The sequence below is a fragment of the Sturnira hondurensis genome, unplaced genomic scaffold (assembly GCF_014824575.4).
Source record: "Sturnira hondurensis isolate 20B ecotype Veracruz unplaced genomic scaffold, ASM1482457v3 Scaffold0001872, whole genome shotgun sequence".
NCBI lineage: Eukaryota > Metazoa > Chordata > Mammalia > Chiroptera > Phyllostomidae > Sturnira > Sturnira hondurensis.
This window is the reverse complement of record NW_028074503.1, coordinates 11,359,549-11,379,178: the sequence shown is the minus strand read 5'-3', so window position 1 is coordinate 11,379,178 and position 19,630 is coordinate 11,359,549. Positions and strand designations below refer to the sequence as shown.

At 35.0% G+C, this 19,630-nt stretch overlaps 1 protein-coding gene across 1 annotated transcript in view; it reads left to right on the top strand.

Moving 5' to 3' along the window:
* CCDC178 (coiled-coil domain containing 178) overlaps window positions 1–19,630 on the top strand; it is a 305,267-nt gene that overhangs the window by 103,465 nt on the left and 182,172 nt on the right. The window contains exons 16-17 of the mRNA XM_037036942.1: window positions 4,971–5,116; window positions 9,136–9,295. Of these exons, the coding sequence (XP_036892837.1) occupies window positions 4,971–5,116; window positions 9,136–9,295 (306 nt within the window). The remainder of the gene's footprint in view (window positions 1–4,970; window positions 5,117–9,135; window positions 9,296–19,630) is intronic.

Here is a 19,630-nt window from a genome sequence, read left to right as displayed (position 1 = left end):
TGGTAGGTAGGCAGGATGAACAAATGTTGGCATACAAAAGGTTTCAGAGAATTTTCAAAATTATAAATATTTATTCCCTAAAAATCCTTATATCTAATACTCTATCTTTAGGGAATCTTGGTTGTAGTGAAGTGGAAATAGTCCATTGCCTTTAACCCACTATCCTCTGGATATATTTTAAAGGAAGCCACAATAAGATTTGTAATTGGTCAACATGGGGGCCATGAGTTAGGGATGTGATGGTATCATTTTTAAAAAGTTTGTCCTGTACTGGGCCCACCAAAAAACATAAAAATATTACCAAGGAAAATGATGATCATATTTATAATAAAATAATGTGTTATTGATATGTTGCATGTTTTCTGTATGCCAGGCATTACTTGACGTGCTCAGGTACATTAACCCTTTTCATCTTTGTGGCAACTCTATGAAGAACGTGCTATTATCACGTCCATCGTGCAGTTGAAGCATCCGGTGCCTTGGTTTTAATAAGCTTGTTCATTTCTACATAACTCATTCGTGTTGAGTAGAGATTCACTATGTCTGATACAGGCCACTGGAACCTATGCTCCTCATCGTAACTTTATACTTGTCAAGTCTTACAGGTTACTCTTATTGACCACATAAAGTAAAATCAGAACTCAATGAGAAAAAATATAGCCAGAAGAAAAACAAAGAAATATATGGAGTACTGGAAATATTTTGTCATATTTTTATTATTGATTTGCTTCCGTGTTAAGGAATATTTAGAAATACAAATGACGACTTATTTATAGATGACTGGTGATAAATTACAGAGCAAAATTAGGTAAAGATCATACTTTGGTATTACCAATGCATTATTTTATAGGACAAACTAAAAGAATTTGGCGTACATATTCAATATTTAAAGAAAGAGAGAAAATAGAAATTATCAAAAATTGAGAAAGAAAAATGGGGCCCTGGCTGGTGTAGCTCAGTGGATTGAGTGCGGGCCTGCAAACCACATGATCGTGGTTCGATTCCCAGTCAGGGCACATGCCTGGGTTGCAGGCCAGTTCCCAGCAGGGGACTCACGAGAGGCAACCAAACATTGATATTTCTCTCCTTCTCTCCTTCCTTTCTTCTCTAAAGATAAATAAATAAAATATTTTTAAAAATAGGAAAAATTAAGAGACATAATTATATATAGAAATGAAGGAAACTGCTATTTTGAATAGTAATTTGTTTTAAAATCTACATGAAGTATATATTTCATTTATAAAATATTAGCGATGAAAACTGGATGAAGAGAAAAAACACAGTAATAGACCAATAATTATAAAATAAACTTAATTTGTCCAAACTTTACATAAGACACGAACAAGCCAGGGTGTTCTACAGGCTTCCTGCAAAGGCCAGGTTCACAGCATAAGAAAGAATGAAAAGCTTTTAAATTCATTCTATGATAATATAACCTTGAGACTGTAAGTGAAAAATATTAGCATAAAAGTATATAGGTGATCTCACTTATGAATATAGATGTCAAATTCTTAAATATATCAGCAAATGGAATTTTACAATGTGCTAAAAATACATTATGCAAAATCAGATTCCTTTGAAGAATATGAAGATGATCCAGTATAAACAATTATATAAGTCACTACACTTGCACAAATGAAAGATAATTAGCCTAAACTATTTGATACAACTCTAGAGACACTAATGATTTTTAAAAAGACTCTTACCTGTCTAGAAATAAAATGAAAACATCTTTACCTTGACAATATGTGTTACAGTCTGTCGACCAGTATATTCCACCAAACATCATACTTAGTGATGAAACATGAAAAGTATTTCCTTTAAAATGAGGACAAAATATTCGCACCAGCTGCTACTACTTAGCATACTATTGTTATTGACAACAAATCACTTGTCATAGATCACAAAAGATAAAACATAAGTATTCATCACTGCATTAGGAAGCCACCACAGTTCTTACATCCATATCTGACTATTAACTTCAAAAATATTAACTAAAAATTGCCAAAGTTGGCATATCTAAGAAATATAAACAAGTGCCAAAAATATGGCTGGCCACTATTTGTGCGTGTGTGCCCAATAGTACAGAGTGCGCTAGAAGCCAGATGGTTAGAGAAGGGTTACTGTTATTTGTCCTTTAAATAAGTTTGTCTTTCCAATTACTATTGGGTGCTTTAAATACATTAAATATTGTTGGCAGTTGCAGGGGTTGGGGAGTAAAAGGAGAACTTGGTTAACTCAAGAAGCACATCGTTTTGTTGGGGAGCAAAGAAACAGACAGTAATATATTGTGTGCAGAGCCACGGCAGCCATGTAACGTGTGAGAGGGTCCTGGAGGAGGGAACTGAAATCAACTGAGGGGAGCAGGGAAGGTTTTACAGAAAAGTTTTTGTCTAAAAATGGGAAGACTAATGGAAAAAATGGAGGTTGCGATAACATTGAACAGAATAGAGACAATATCCATAAAACTCCTAAAAGAATAATAATTGGCACTGGGAATACTTAACAATGGCTTCTCTTTGTATTTATTATTATTATTATTATTGGTAGTAGTAGTACATAATTTTTACCTTGAAGAAAAGGTAAGTGCCTTCTAGAAACAGACACTATGTTTGCAAAGCAAAGAGGTCACAGGAGAATGCTGTGTGTTTGTGGAATGGCAAGCAGTTCAGCACGGTCCAGGAGCAGAGCCCCTGTCACGAAAGTGAACAGAGATGGAGCTAGTGAGACAGGCAATGCCTGGATGAAGAACCACCTCGTGGGCCATGCCCACATTTTAAAGAACCCCATTTTAATGTGAACCTCATTTTAAAGAAACATGCAAACTGTCGCAATATCAAACATCACTAATAGCATTTATTAAGTGCTCATTATGTTGTTTGGTATACAATCAATACTACAGGTGCCATTTTCTGTCATCTAAGAACTGAGCTCTGACACAGATTCTCTTTACTATGCATAAGCATTTCAGTCATGTGCCAAGCTGAACAGTGCTAATAAATTTTTACTATTTTAACCCCTATTTAAATCTTAGGTATAGAATTTGAACTTATTACATGTAGATAACATACCATATTTATTAAATCTTCATAAAATTAAAATATAATTTACATTAAAATTTAGAATCTGAATAGCATTTTTATTACTTAATTTTTTTAAACATGTGTGATTTGAAAGTTTTTCAGATAAGGGAATAGTGAAAAGTGTTGTATAATAAAATATTAATTAACTGCAATTCAGATTTCTAGACCTTTCCAAGTCTGGACATGAAAGTACCTTTGGATATAAAGCCTCCAAATTGCTGAAACCTTTGTCACCCAGGCTAGAGAAAAAAAAATAACCCCCCAAATAGTCAAGTTATAAATTTACCGTTTTATGCTTCCGTTTCTATTTGCTCTGGTGATGTGTCAGCACTCATCAAAAGACTTACAAAGGGCTCTCGGAGTCCTCAAGCTGCTGTTCACTCAGAGATGAACATTTAGGTTCGTCTTTTTTGACATGTGGCACTTAACACTTTTGACATGTGGCACCTAACAGTTTTTTCTGTCCAGACTCAAATCAATGTGGGGATGTCTCTGATATTTTTGATGCCATGGAAATGGACACACTCCTCACAATTACAAAGCCTCACTGATGGTACCTATTAAAGGTACCAAAATACAACTTTCGTTTTTCACTGCTGTCTGCAGGAAGCACACTTTCTTTCTTTCCTTTAGTGTGGAATCCTCTGGCACCACTTTTAGCGTGCCGAATTGGTCACCATTGTAAGTGGTTGACACCATTGCTTCTGAAGTCTTCTTAGTTTCCCGTGAGAATCTTCATTCAAGTTTAAGGCATGCACCCTGGCTGGTGTGGCTCAGTGGATTGAGTGCCAGACTGTGAAGCAAAGGGTCTCTGGTTTGATTCCAAGTCAGGGCACATGCCTGGGCTGCCGGCCAGGTCCCCCAGAGGGGGTATGAGAGAGAGAACCACACATTGATTAAAAAAAAAAAGATTAAGGCATGAATAATGAAATCTCCCCTGAAAGTCAACTTTCATGATAAATATAGCACGTTGTATTGAGAATTGCCCGTTCTCTCTGACTCCTACCTGCTTACTTTAGTTCATACTTTTCCCTGTTCATACTCTGGTATTAACAGACAACATGAACAAACAAAAAAACAACCTTCATTTATCAGTAGAAAAAATTCTAGAACTTCCAGAAAAAGAAAGAAAACACGAAGGATAGGTAAATTCAAATACTGTATCCAATGTTCAAAATCTTGGACAAACAACAGATTTTCATAGGAAAATAAATATGAAAGATTAGCCATTCTTGAAATCCGAGTGGAGACAGAATTGGGCTGCATATGGAGGCAAATGGAAAAAAAATAAGAGTATGGAGTAGTTGGGATCTGTGGACTCAGTGAGAAAGGAAGCACTAATTAGAAGCAATGCCAGACACAGGGAATAGTCACCCAGTCAGTAAATTAGTCAGTTAATATATGTACCAGCAGATATGAAGGGATTGTGCAAAAATCGAATCTCCAACCTGGAATTGCATGGGGCTATTTGGGAAATTGCAATGGAGTTAAATATCAATGATTTTTTAAAGGCCAGAACAATATATATCCTTCCCCACCTTCACTGTACATGTTTGAAAACCAGTAACCATTATGTTGGCATCTTGGGAAGCTGTGACTCTAAGGTATGTGTGCATGGGAGAGTGAGGACAGACTAGTGCAGGGAGAGAGGGAGTTGGAGAGAGAGAGGAAGAGAGGTGAGGGAAACAGGATAGATAGTTCTAACCCATCTTTTACAAAATCTCATAAGATGAAACAATGACAAAAATAATATGAAAATAATTTAGTGCTTGCATTAAAAAGAAGTCACTATTTGCTTTTAATTTTTCATATAGCCAAACATAATTATCTTTGGGCCTCTAAATCCCAAAGATTTAAAAATAAAACATCTCTGGATTTGCTTTCCAGGAAAAGTACTCAATGATATTTAATGAAATAGAGACAGCTAGAAGTAAAACAATGATTTATCATACAAAAATAAGTACATTGAATAAGGACCTGGAAGAAAAAGAAGAGGAAAAGAACAATTTTAATGAGATACTGGACAATTTGAAGTAAGTACTTAAATTGTATCAAACTATTACATATGTGTTATTTATAAAAGAGATAAAATAAAATTTCCACATTTAAAAATAATTTGTATTTTCCATCATGGTTTGATGTGCTATGTGACAATTTTGGTTTAAAAACAAAATGATAAATTGCTTTTCTTTTTTTACTGCTCCTCCCCCTTGGTTTAATTTGAATAACTGGGAATGCTTCTCTCTTTCCAAGTATAAAAACTTTTCTTTCTTATGATATTAATGAACCTTCCCCAAAATTTTAGTGTTTCTCACTTACTGACATAGTTCATAACATAAAGACTTTCACTCAAACTTTTCTGATAAGTTTTGAGGTGAGAGGTTAGAAATAGATGTTCTACAAAGCCTCACGTCATTTATTCAAAAGCCTCTTTTCCACTCTCTGTGTTATCAGGGCTGCATGTGACAAAGGGTTAGTAAGGCCTTTCCCTTGAAGAATAGTCAAGCTCTGAGAGCCTTAGTGTACCCCTATGCTCTCCCTTAGAACTTACATATTCTTCATTTTCTCCCTCTTAGTTCTTATTTACTACTGCACTATAACAGGGCTTGGAGGGCTGTTGAAGGAATGCGCATTGGTCGCATTTAGGAATTATGCTTGGATTTAAATATAGGAGGCTAATACGTCATTAGTAAAATCATACCACTCAAGGAGTAAGGTCTCAGAGAGACATTTGTGCACAGCCTAATGCCATATACCTTAGTGGAGTCACATCAGTGCACTCAAAAAGGATTTGTGTAGTGATTACCATAGGGTAAAAGCTTCTCTTCCAAATGATTGTGTAGCTTGAGCAGAAAAAGACTAAATCATATTCAGTAATCATGTAAGAAAGCAAGGGAATGTGGTAGACTGTGAAAGATATTCATCTACATTGTTTGTTATCTGTAAGAATATTTTGGAGCTCAAAGGTATCAGCTTACAATGATATAATTCACATTAAACTGAAAAAGATCTAATTTGTGAACTGGAGATTTTTTTTTCAGGATTCTTACCACCTCAATCCTAACATTTTCTTCCACCCCGTGGCTAGGTTATATTGCTCTTGAGACAAAAGTGGATTAATTCATGTACCAGTGAATTAATTCCCTCTCCCAACCTGACAAAATCTGCCTTTCCAGAGGAAAAAGAAAAAGAAGAGTCAGCACTTGTGGCCTTGCTTACAGATCTATTAACAGAGATAATGGCAAGTAATATTTAAAGCTGCCATTGATTATCTTCCTAACTTGCCAGGTGCTCTGCAAGGAAACCTATGTACCTTAACTCCAGTTCTTACAACAGATTCTTGAATTTGGTTATAACATTCCCATATGACTGCTAAAACATACGTTCAGGGCAACTCAATGATTGCCTTCAGATCACACACTGGTGGTAGAGCTAACTGGTGGTAGAGCAAGCTCCAGATTAAGTCCATCCTGTTCCAAAGTGTTATTTCAGCCATCCATATTGAGTCCCTAAACTAGGATTGGAAAGAAAGATTATTGCAGATAATCACACACAGTACCTGTGTAGTCATGCACTGCAAAACAATGTTTTAGTCAGCCACTGACCCCAAGTACTACTATGGTTTCCTAAGGCTATAATGGACCTGAAAACTTTTTATTGCCCAGTATGTCGTAGCCATCACTGATGTCTAGCTCAACACATTATTCATGTGTTTTTGGTGAGGCCAGTGCAAGCCAACCTTACTGTGTTGCCAGTCATATAAAAGTATGGTGTGTACAGTTATGTAGAGTACATAATACTTATAATGAAAATAAGTGACTTTGTTACTGGTTTATGTATTTATCATAGCACACTTTTAATTATTTTGGAGTGTACTCTCCCTACTTATAAAGCAAAGTTTTCTGTAAAAAAGTGTGCCGTCTTCGCTGACAGCCTCATACATCTTTCTTGATCATCTCATTTTCCCTCGTGCCTGATTTAATCTCCAGCTGTTTCCCACAGTGACATGCTGGACAAGTTGTAGGGGCAACCGGCTCCAGCATCTAGCCCAGATGTGTATGTAGTCAGCTGTGCCGTCTAGCTTTGTGTGAGTGCACTTGCTGATGTGTGCACAATGACATCATCACCTCACAACACATTCCTCAGGGCATATACATTGTTAAGTGGCACATGACTTGAGGATAAACTATTGGTACTTTCAATAGGTGATGCCCATGTCAAGTTAGTCATTATTTATTAAGAACCCATAGTGAGCCTAGAGCCAAGCGCCAAGAAGAACAAAGAATATTAAGCGGGGAAGTGTATCTTTATGTGTCTGAAGATATTTTCAGAGAGGCAAACCTTGCATATGCAAAACAATTGAAATGTATTGGTAAAAATAATAGTTAACGAGTGTTTTTACAACTGTTTCTTACCTAGAAAGCAAAGGAGTCTAAACCCAGACACGTAGGACTCCAGTGTTGGTCCTTTATCACCACGAGAAAGGAAACACATGTAGTGTACATAACACATATGAAATTAATACAATGCTCTATTGAATACAATCTAATATTAAAATACTTAGTGTAGAGAATAAAGTATATGGGATCAAGATATAGTGATGTTTGCTGGGAGCAAGTATGAGAGTTTTGTCTTTGGTCATGCCTGCTCCTCCCTGTGTGAATTGATTCACTATGCTTCAGAATGTCAAGATCACAGAATGCTTATGGTATATAGGACACTACATAAGAATTTTGGATGTTATTTGTGTAAATGATGAAGCAGAAAAACCAAGGACAAGGCAGAAGAAAAGAGAGTGGCTCATTTCATGTAGCAGGAGAAGTTTGCATGTAAATTGTGAATAAAGAATCACAGTTTCAAATTCACTGTTAACAGTCATAGTGGAGAGAGGAAAAAAATGAGTATTTGAATGCAGAGCTGCTGAATCAAACAGAGCCAGATGGAACTGAATTTGAATTGTTGGTCATTTACTAATTAGCTTACACAAACTGATTACATTGAAGTTCAGGTTCCTCATCTGTAAATTGCTGTAATAATTATTCTTCCATAGAGTTGTGGTTATATTAAATGAGATATTACATTCAAAGCACTTTAACATTTTAGCCCCTCAAAAATTTTAGTCCTGCTGTCTTTCTAGCTAACTGTGCAAATGATTCAATTTTCTATACCAGTAGAAATGAAAACAGTTGTGGGTAAAAGGCTGTACTGACTTTTTGCAGCTCTGCTTATTCTAGATTATGAGTTGCTTATCAACTCTAGAAATTATTTCTAAAGCATATTTACTTTTTCATTATTGTATTAACCACTTTTTGATGTTTATTCTACTACTATTGTTTTTTACTTTACTACCAATTTCAGCATAAAATTATTTTACCTCTTTGTCAAAATGTACTTAGTTACATATGACAAAATACACACAGACATGTACATGCATGCATCCACATGCATGCTCACACAAACACATTTGCACACCTGCTTAAACAATAGATGAATGTATAATATAGAACTGGAGGCTATGAGTAAGGTAAGCTACAGGGTTGGTTGATTCAGCAGCTCAACACTACGTACTCATTTTTTTCTCTCTCCACTACACCTTTGTCAGCAAATTTGAAAACATGATTCCTTGGTTACACTTAGTGGTTGTGAGTCTCCTCCACATGCAATTAGGTCTTTGCCTTGCATCTTACTGAGCTATTGTAATGTATATTCTTATTCCTGGATAATCAGCCATCGAGCTGATTGGCTTAATCTAACCAGAATGAGTGTTTGGACTTACATGCTGCATGGAGGAGGAAGTCTTTTGGAATGCCAACAAAATAGAGGCATGGTGGGTCAACATCCAAGAGAATCCACTGGATTTTATCAGAGATTTTCTTGCACTTGGATCTCTTAGGTGTAGCTCTGTGGAGGTTATCAAAGGGACTGGGAAAATTTCCCAAAGCCCTCCAGTTCCAAGATTTTTCAATATTGGGTCTTTAAAAATGTATCATAAGTATATATTAGGAAATAAAATATAAGTTGATTAGTGGTAATTGCTATTCTTTCTTAACAGGGAGCAATTTTTAACTATAAAATTTAAAAAGGAACAAACACAAGCTGTTTATGACCATCTCATGAGTGAGAAGAGAGCCTGTGAAGAGAGGCTGTTTGAGGAAGAACAGAGATACAGAACTCTCATTACCAGGAGGCAGAAAACACTGGCAGATATTCAAGTGAGTATTTTTTTTGACTATTTTAGAATGAAGGAAATACCAGGAGAGTCAAAGTAGCAGGGAGTTTGAAGCATTCATTTGGCATCCTGAATTAGCAAAGATGTTCAAAATTTAAAAATAAATCTGTCAGCATAATAAGTGTAACTTTACATTTTTCCTTTTAAGTAATTATAATATATTCATACAACATGTACTTTTCAATGCATTTTATATGTGCCCTCATTTTAACATTGTGCTTTATTTAATCTGGAAAGCTATTGCTTTAAAAGTACAGTGGGGTGGAGGGATTGAGCAAGAAAGAAAAAGAACTCATGGATGTGGACAACAGTGCAGGATTGTGGAAGGGAACTAAATGCTAATAGAAAACATACACTAAGTAATTAAAAATGAAAAAAAAGAATGTATACAACTACACACCTCCCCAAAACACAAACAATAACAACAACAAGAAGCAATCCAATTTAAACAATGGGCAAAGGACCTGAATAGACACTTCTCCAAACAGGACATACAAATGGCCAACAGACATATGAAAAGATCCTCCATTTAATTAATCATTAGAGGAATACAAGTTGAAACCACAATGAGGTATCGCCTTGCACCGGTTAGAATGGCTATCATCATCAATAAATCCACAAACAACAAGTATTGGTGAGGATGTGGAGAAAAGGGGACCCTCACGCATTGTTGGTGGAATTGAAAACTGAGGCAGCTACTCTTTAAAACAGTATGGAGGCTCCTCAGAAAACTAAAAATAGAACTACTTTATGACCCAGCAATTCCACTTCTGGGTATTTATCTGAAGAAATCCAAAACCCTAGTTTGGATTTCTAGGGTTATAAAAAGTTATATTTTTGAAAGGTTATATGGACCCCTGTGTTCATTGCACTGTTACAATAGCTAAGATATGGAAGCAACCCAAGCACCCATCAGTAGATGATTGGATAAAGAAGATGTGCTACATATATAAATGGAATATTACTTGAGTGTAAAAAAATGAAATCTTACACTTTGAGACTTGTTGATATGCGTAGAGGGCATTAAGCTAAATGAAAGAAGTCAACGGAGAAAAACAAATTCCATATGATTTCATTTATATATGGAATCTAAAGAACAAAATAAGTGAACAAACAGAAACAGACATATTAATAGATACAGAGATCAGACTGGTGATTGCCTGATGAGGAAGGGATTGGGGGGCCGAGTGGAAAGGGTGAAGGAATTAAAAACTGCAAGTTGGCAGTTAAAAGATAGTCAGGGAGGTAAGTACAGCACAGACAATATAGTTAATAATATCGTAATAACTGTGTGTGGTGCCAGGTGGGGACTAGACTTATCAGAGGATCACTTCGTAAATTATATGAATGTCTGAACACTATGCTGCACACTGCAAAATAATATATAAGATAATACTTAATGTCATTTATAATTTAAAAATTTAAAGAAAAAAGTATACATTATATTTATTCTAGAGCCATTTTTACATTTTTAATGAGAGATGTGAGCATATTTACATTTTGTTTCTGAATAAACATACTTTGAATATTTACTAATCACTTGTTTGAAAAATGAGACTATTTTGTGTTCTTTTTCTTTAGAAACAATTTGCATATGTTTTAATTGAACTTACTAGTTAGAAACAGGAAAATTATGTGAAAAAATATATATTTTCAGATCTGAATTTTTATTGTTTTGCAAAAATATACATATTAGAATTTTATATAGATATGACTAAGTGATATAGATTAAGTAGTTTAAATCACTTAAGTGATTCTTATCCACTTTCACATTTTCACATTTAATTGTAATAATAAATGCCATGGATTTTTCAATATATTTATATTACTCAGTTTTGAGAGACACATGGGTATATCATAATATACTTTTATCAGCTACTTTTGATCCTGGTATTTATATATTCAATTACTATATATACTTACTATACTCAATTACTTTTATTTATGTTTCCAAAGACCTCGATAATACATTTTTTAAAAGATTATTTGTGATAGATATACATTGAATATATAGGTATGTGAGTGAATGAACATGCAGTTTTTATTGCTAGCTCTGGTCTTGCCTATAAGATAAATATTAATAAAATAACAATACTTTTATTAATAATAGTGCTAAGTAACATTCTTCCATTTAAGATTTAGCCCTTACATAGAAAAAGGTTTTGTTTTGTTGGTCTAAATAGGAAAATAACTGGCGCCATCTAGTGGCAGTAAATGACGCCTCTTCCTGGAGGAGGTGAAACTCTGATGGCCGGGTCTCAGAGAGGCGAAGTGTGAATTGGCTGGGAAAGCTCAGCTTCGAATGTGCCCCTCAAAACACGAGGGTTTAAGTTATTTACTGACAAGCATCATTCCCCGTCTCGTATTTTATCACAGCAGTAGAATTAGTTGTTTGAATTCAACCACATTTTCCAGTCGTACTGGTGCTGAGAACACAGTGGGATCTCAATAATCATTTATTGACTAGCATTTCAACACTTAATGGAACAATAATAATTAGTGAAATGGCAAAATATGGTCAGCAGGAGAGAGACGAAGAAAAAGCCCTGTATAACTAGCCTCTTGGTAATTGAGATTTGTATTTTTTCTCATCCCAAAGCCTGTCCCTGTCTTCCCATTCTGAAGTGTACCTTGGATGCTTTGCATACTCTCTCTTTTTTTTCCCTTAGTGACAATCTCTATCTGACCTTGTTTTTTTTCATTAATTTTTACTTATTTAGATCTTATTTTCTGAAATACCCTTGTGGTACATTTTAAACACTACAAAGATAGGAGAGTTTCTGTCACAATCTGTGTCCTAAAAGCTCAGAACTAAACCTGGTACAGGGAGGCACTCAATCCACACTCGTTCAATAACTGAATGAATAAGTGGATACACATATTCTCACCTGGTGATTTTGACGTCAATATGCATGGCAATGGCTACAAGCAGCAGCCTGTCAGAGACACGTTCCATACTCCGCCAGCCTGACACCTGAGCCAGCAGGAGCCGACTCTTCCTGCTCACTCTCTCTTCCTGAGAACAAGTGAGAAATTTACTATTCAGGCTGTTCCCTCTAGGTGAAAATGGTTAAATTGTCTATTGCTTCCTAGCAATTAAAGGAGTCTGCTACATATTTCAATAATGCTTCTCAAATAACCTTGAATTTATGTGCAATTTTCTTTTGTCAGTGCTCGGTTAGCAGTTTGTTATACATTCATCTCATGTGATCAGAAGCACAGAGTTTGAACATGTTTAGAGCCTGTATCTCATCATTAGTGACACTGTTTAGGGTCAGTAATCAGTATTAAAGAGTAGAAAGACAAAGCACTCCTTCATAGAAAACCTTTTCTCACCCTTGTTTAGAAATTGGATGAGATAAAAATTTATAAATATGTGTGTTATGGAAAGCATATTTAAAATAATTTTATTTTATTGATTGATTTGAGAGAGACGAGAGAGAAACATCAACTTATTGTTCCACTTAAGCTTTCATTGGTTGATTCTCACATGTGCCCATCATGGATCAAATCTACAACCTTGGTTTATTAGGAGAGTACTCCAACCTATTGAGATACCTGGGTCAGGCCAGAGAAACGAGTCTTATTAGATACCACTGTGTATGTGATGTCACTGTTCTGGGGGGTGTCCCCTCTGGACAAAAGAACTGATCACAGTTATGGATCATTTGAAGGAAATGTTTAACATAAGACTTTATAAAAGCCACAGTGGAATTAATTGAGGACTGTGCAAACACACCACAGAATTAGATATATAAATAGCTAATACAATAGTTTAAGAAAAATATACACAAACTTTAGATAATATATGGTTTAGATAATATGTGGTTTTGGACTTAATGGTAGTCTTTTTCAGTAGACAATTCATGTCAGATATCTTTAAATGACATATTTTTTTAATGTCATAGAGTTTTTACTGCCTATGATTTGTAAATGCAGTTGTTTAAGATTAAATTTCAGAGTAGCACCTAAATGTATAAGCAAAATACTAACAGATATGAAGGGAGAAATAGAAAACAATACAATAATAGGAGGGGACCTCAATATCTCAGTTTCAACAATGGATAAGCCATCTAGACAGGAAATCAATAAGGAAACATTGGACTTGGACTGCACGTTAGAACAAAACAGGCATATATAGAATATTCAATCCAACAGCAGCAGAAGACACATTCTTCTTAAGCACACCCAGAATGTTCTCCAGGATAGACACATATTGGGTTAGAAAACAGGTCTTAACACACTTAAGAAGATTGAAATTAAACCATGTACCTTCCAACCACAATTGTATGAAACTAGAAACTAAGTACAGGATGAAAGCAGAACATTCTTGAATATGTGGAGCTTATACTCCCAGCTCTCAAATGTGGGGTCTGCAGAGCCTCTCCATGGCCTGCCCCTAGTCAACAAGCTGAATTTTTTTTAAGTGCTGAGATCTGCTGTAACAACTCTACACCCAGATTCCGTCTTCAGATGTTCTCCAACACTTTCTTTTAAAGCTTTTGTGAGCTGCCTTTGCTTCAACTGACAATACAGTGGGTGACTGTCCAATTTTCTCCTTGATTTTTATTCCCTCTCCCAAACTCTATTTTTGCACGGTGGGTTATTAGGTACTTGTTTCCTCTTATATAGTTTATACCATGCCCCCAAAATCATCTTCTAATGAAGCCAGTCATCAAATAATTTATTATAAATGCCACCATAATATTTTTTCAGTCATCTAATAATTTACCACTATATATATACATATACACATATATATACACACACATATATATTTCTTTTATGTGCATATCACACCCAATTTGACATCAGCTGCTGTTAAGTCTATAATCTTCACTCCTTCTCACCACTTCTCTTTAATTATAGAAGTGCTTTTTTGAAATACATTTGCAACTTGTACTTTCATTTAACTTCAATTAATCCTACATAATGCTGTCTCATTGATTTTTCTACAGCCCATCTCTAACCACATTGCACTCCTCCTCAAAAATTCTTTATGTCTCCTACCTGTTTACAAATTAAGTGTAAACTTTTCCACTGGGTCTTCATGATACATCTTAAACCTACGTTCTCAAGTTTATCTCTCATTGTTTATCTGTATTACTAATATAAAAGCACATTTAGATGAGAATTTGAAACAGTGATATAATACAAGTAGAATTTTGACACTTTATGTTATTAAAAGCAATAAAATAAAACCAAAGTTGATATACCAAAAAAAGTAATAATGACAAAAGTAGGAAGGTAATATCAACACAGAAAGCATGAAGTAAGACAAAAGAAGCAAGAATAAATACAACTATCTTATAAATTAATTAAATTACTAAATCAGAATGGATTGAAAACAGCAAAATCATTCTAATTATTGCTCTGTAAAGGTTACATGCACACTAAAAAATAAGCCAGAATAGTTGATGATGAAATGTAAAATTAGTTTAGTCTAACAAAAAGGACAAGTGTTGATAACATTAACTGTAAAATAATACATAGGAGAGAATTATCATATATAAAACATATTGTGACCAAAATGCTCATTCAGTAATTATGAGTCTATATGCACTGAATAACATGACCTACAAATATAAAGCAAAATCTATAATTGCTTCATGAGGAAATCTCCCATATTGCTAATAGAGCATGACATTCAATTAGATTGAAATATAGAAACTTATATGACATGAAAAGTATAACCTGGTTGAGCTAAACATATTTATTTCTATATACATTATCTATGGCACATAAACTATAGTAATAATTGATAATACTATACAAATTAAATGAAAATCATTTAACATAAGTTTATGTGTTCAAGTATAATTAATAAATAGAATTATACACATTTTAAATGTACAATGTGATGATTTGATATGGGTATACAGTTATTTTTTTTGCATGTATATGGTAAGGATGCTTAAGATCTACTTTCTTAGCAAATTGAAAATATATAATACAGCATTATTATCTATAGCTATTATGTAATACATTAGATCCCCACACGTCATTCATCTTAAAACTGAAGACTTATACCCTTGGACCAGCATCTCTCCTTTTCATCCCCCCAACTCCACTGCCCCTTGGTAATCACCATTTTACTCTTTCTACGAGCTCTATTTTTTTTTTCAGATTCGGAAATAAATGAGATTGTACAGTATTTGTCTACCTCTATCTGGCTTATTTCATTTAGCATAATGTCTGCTAGGTGCATCTGTTTTGTTGCATATGGTTGAATTTCCTTCTTTCTCATGGCTGAATAGTATTCATATTCATATCTATGTATAAATACATGAATACTTGCTCTATTCATCCATATAAATATATGAATTTTCCTCTATTCATCCATTGATAGACACTTAGGTTGTTTCCATGTGTTGCCTATTAAGGCTGCAGTAAACATGGGAGTGTGGATAGCTCCTTGAAATACTGGTTTTATTTTATCCACATGTGTACCTACAAGTGGGATTTCTGGATCATATGGTATTTCTAGTTTTTTTGGGAATATCCATACTATTTCTCATAATGGTTATACCAATTTACATCCCCAACAACAATGTATAAGTGTTGTCTTTTCTCCACATCTGCACCAACACTAATCACTTGTGTTTTTTAATTGATTTTTTTTTACTCTTGTTCAATTACAGTTGTGCCCACTTTCTCTCTTTTACTCTCCCCTGGCCTACCCACCCCCAGCCTTCCACATTCCGTCCTCCTGTCCCAACTGTCTTTGTCCATGGGTGCTTTATTTTTTTATAAAATCCATTCCAACAATGTGAGGTGACTGATATCTCACTGTTGTTTTGACTTGCATTTCCTTGATGATTAGTCATGTTGAGCACCGTTTCATTTATCTGTTGGCCACTTGTATGTCTTCCTTGTGTATCTTCTTTGGAAAAATGTTTATTCAGGTCCTTTGTGAATTTTTTTAAAAAATTATTTTATTTATTTATCTTTAGAAGGAAAGGGAAGGAGACAGGCAGAGAAATATCAGTGTATAGTTGCCTCTGGTGTGTCCCCTGCCGGGAACTGGCCTGCAACCCAGGCATGTGCCCTGACTGGGAATCGAACCTCGATCCTCTGGTTCACAGGCCCTTTGTGAATTTTCAATGTAACTATTCTTTTTTTCTTTTTTGCTACTGAATTGTATTAATTATTTATATATTTTGAATACTAACACCCTATTAGTCATATGGTTTGCAAATGTGTTCTCCCATGTGGTAGGTTGTCTTTCAACTTATTTCTTTTGCTGTGTAGAAGCTTTTTAATTTGCTATATTTTTATTTATGTGCTTTTATATTGTTTCATATGATTTCTGTGTCATATGAAAAAAATCATACCAAGACCAATGTCGAGGATATTTTTCCTATTTTTTCTTTTCTTTTCTTTCCTATATTTTCTTTTAAGAGTTTTAAGTTATAGGGCTTACATTTAAGACTAATCTATTTCAATTTTATTTTCATGAGTGGTATTAAATAGGAGTCTCATTTCACTTTTTTGCATGTGGCTATTAGAAACTAGTTTACGTCTTCCTATCCTATTTGGATGCATTTTTTCCCTTTGCCTAATTACTCTGGCTGGGACTCTTGAGTACTATGTTGAATAGAAGTGGCATCTGGTTCTTCATATTAGGGAACACTTTCAGCTTTTCAACATTGAGAATGATATTAGCTGCGGGCTTGTGATACATTCATACCTCAAAAATATCACAGGTTGTATTCCAGACCACTGCAGTAAAGCAAATATCAGAAAAAAAAAGTGAGTCACACAAAATTTTTGCATTCCCACTTCATATGAAAGTTACTTTTATACTATACTGTAGTATGTTGTGTGTAATAGCATTATGTTTTTAAAAACAATGTACAGTCCTTAATTATGAAATTAACTTATTGTGGAAGAATGCTATCATCTGAGCCTATTGGAAAGATGGCACCAATACACTTGCTTGATGCAGGGTCGTCACCAGACATTATACCGATGATGCACAGTACAATGAGGTATGCCTGTGTACAGTCCTTATTATGCTGAGGCTCCTTCCTTCTAGTCCTAGTTTGTTAAAATTTTTGTCATGAATAGATGTTGGATTTTGTCAAATGCTTTTTTTAACCTATATTGAGATGATAATATGATTTTTATTATTCTTTTTATAAGTGTTTTTATTTCCATTGTGTCAGCGTCATATTTTCTTTTTCATTTTCTATTTTACTTGAATATTCTCTGTTTTTTCTTATTCTAGCTAAAGATATGTTAATTCTGTTTATCTTTTCAATAAACCAGCTTTTAGCATTGATCTCTTTTATTATTATTTTTCTGGCCTGTATTTCACTGATTTCTGCTATTTCCTTTCTTCTAACTTTGGCTCTATGTTGTTCTTTTTCTAATTCCTTGAGGGGTAAATTTAGGTTGTTTATTTGAGATCTCTGTTGGTTGCTTCTTTTATGTGCCCTGACTGGAGACTGAACCTGCAACCTTCATGTATCAGGCTGATGCTCTAACCAACTGAGCTACCCTGCCAGGGTCGCTGTCGTTGTGTTTTATTTCAATATCTATCTGGATGACCTATCCAATATGTTAACTATACAGTCTATGTACTTATTCAAATCTAGTTAGCTTCAATTCCGTGTCCCCATACCCTGGACGTTCTCATTCTGTCATCATCCAGAATGGAGCCATAGCTGAATTTTTAAACTCTGATATCATTCTTAATTTGGCCATTAGTATAGCATTAGTGACAGAGAGAGTGGTTAGCAGCAAATTAGTGAAGGCTGAAGATTAAATATGATGATGAAAGGAGCAGGAGCATTGAGAAAAGTTGGAGAATGCAGCTTTCGAACACTCTTTCAGTAGCTTCGGTATTAAAGGAATTTATGCATAGAAATGTCTGCTTGCACACACTTGTTTGCCTGCACATTACAAACCCCATGTATATTTTACAGCAAAGGGGAAGGAGACAAGATTGAGGGAGAGATTGTATTATACGTCATATTATGTGGTCTTGCTTAAATATTTGGTGCCCGATCCAAGTGGCAATGCCTTTGAGGGGGAGAAGAATACCTCATTCATGGGAGTACTTCCAGGGTCTGTCACAAAGTCTAGAACTTGATAAGTACTCAACATTTGCCGGATTGAAGTCCAAATGAAGTGATGTGACTCCTAAAATAATAAATGAAAGAATGACATTTATGTTTTAATTTACTTTGTTAAGGATAAAGGAAATTATTACTTATTCATTCATTATCCATTCATTTTGAAGTCTAGGCGAGATTCTTAGCATAATAAAGAAAAGGTAACACCTGCTCTTAATTAGCTTCACTGAGCAATGGTGAAGAAACTGGTACAATTTAAAATAGTTGTAACAACTGCTTTTATTGAATTAAGCACAGAATTCTTTGGAACTTAAAGAAACTTTGGAGCTTAAAGGAAATTTGAGAAAGCTTGCTAAGGTGATAGTAACAGAACTGTGTCTTGGAGGGTAGGAACAAGTTACTCGGGAAAGAATACTTCAGGTAGTGAAAACAATAGGCAAAAAGGCATGCAGGTGTCAAAAATCAGTGTCACTTGGGGAACTGCAGGTAGTTTATCAAGTTGGGAGGTCAGATGCCGGGGGGGTGGGGGGGAAGGCCTTATATTCAGGTGGGAGCCACAACATGAAGGCTCTTACTATCACACTAACGAGTTAGGGTTTAGGTCATGAATAATTGATCCAAAGAGTAACAAAGCTACCATAGCAGTGAGTAAAATCCACTAAAATTAGCAGAGATTTCCACTGGTCTGCTGTGGCATGGTGGTGTGGTGCTAATGGGTCAAAGTGGACTGAAACATTGATTTCATCAGAATTTAAGGCCTAATGACTGAGACTGGACTCAGAAGACTATGCTGTTAAAGGGTCTTGGTCCTTTATCCCAGTGTGGTAGAGTCAGGATTTCTTGGCTAGATGGTAAAAAAAAATCATTCAACTACATATCAGGTTTCAACCTTGACAATAGGATTATTGGTATCAGCCTCCAAAACTAGAGTATGGATTGAGAAATAAGTTTGAAACAGGATTCATCATATTTGAGATATTTTTGAAGGAGCCCCTTGGAGTCCAGTGCCAAATGAATTAAGAACTTGGAATTGAAGACACAGGAGTTTGAATGAAGATATGGTGGTGGAATCTCTAAGCATATACATTGCACAGAGGCTTCAGGAAATCTTTAGTGATACGGTGAAGATTGAGAAGAAAGATCAAGACCCTAGTTGGGTGGTTATAACGTGGAAAAGGTAGTAAGAACAGAGCAAGCAAAGGGCACAGAGGTTACAGGCAGAGAATCATATAAGAGTT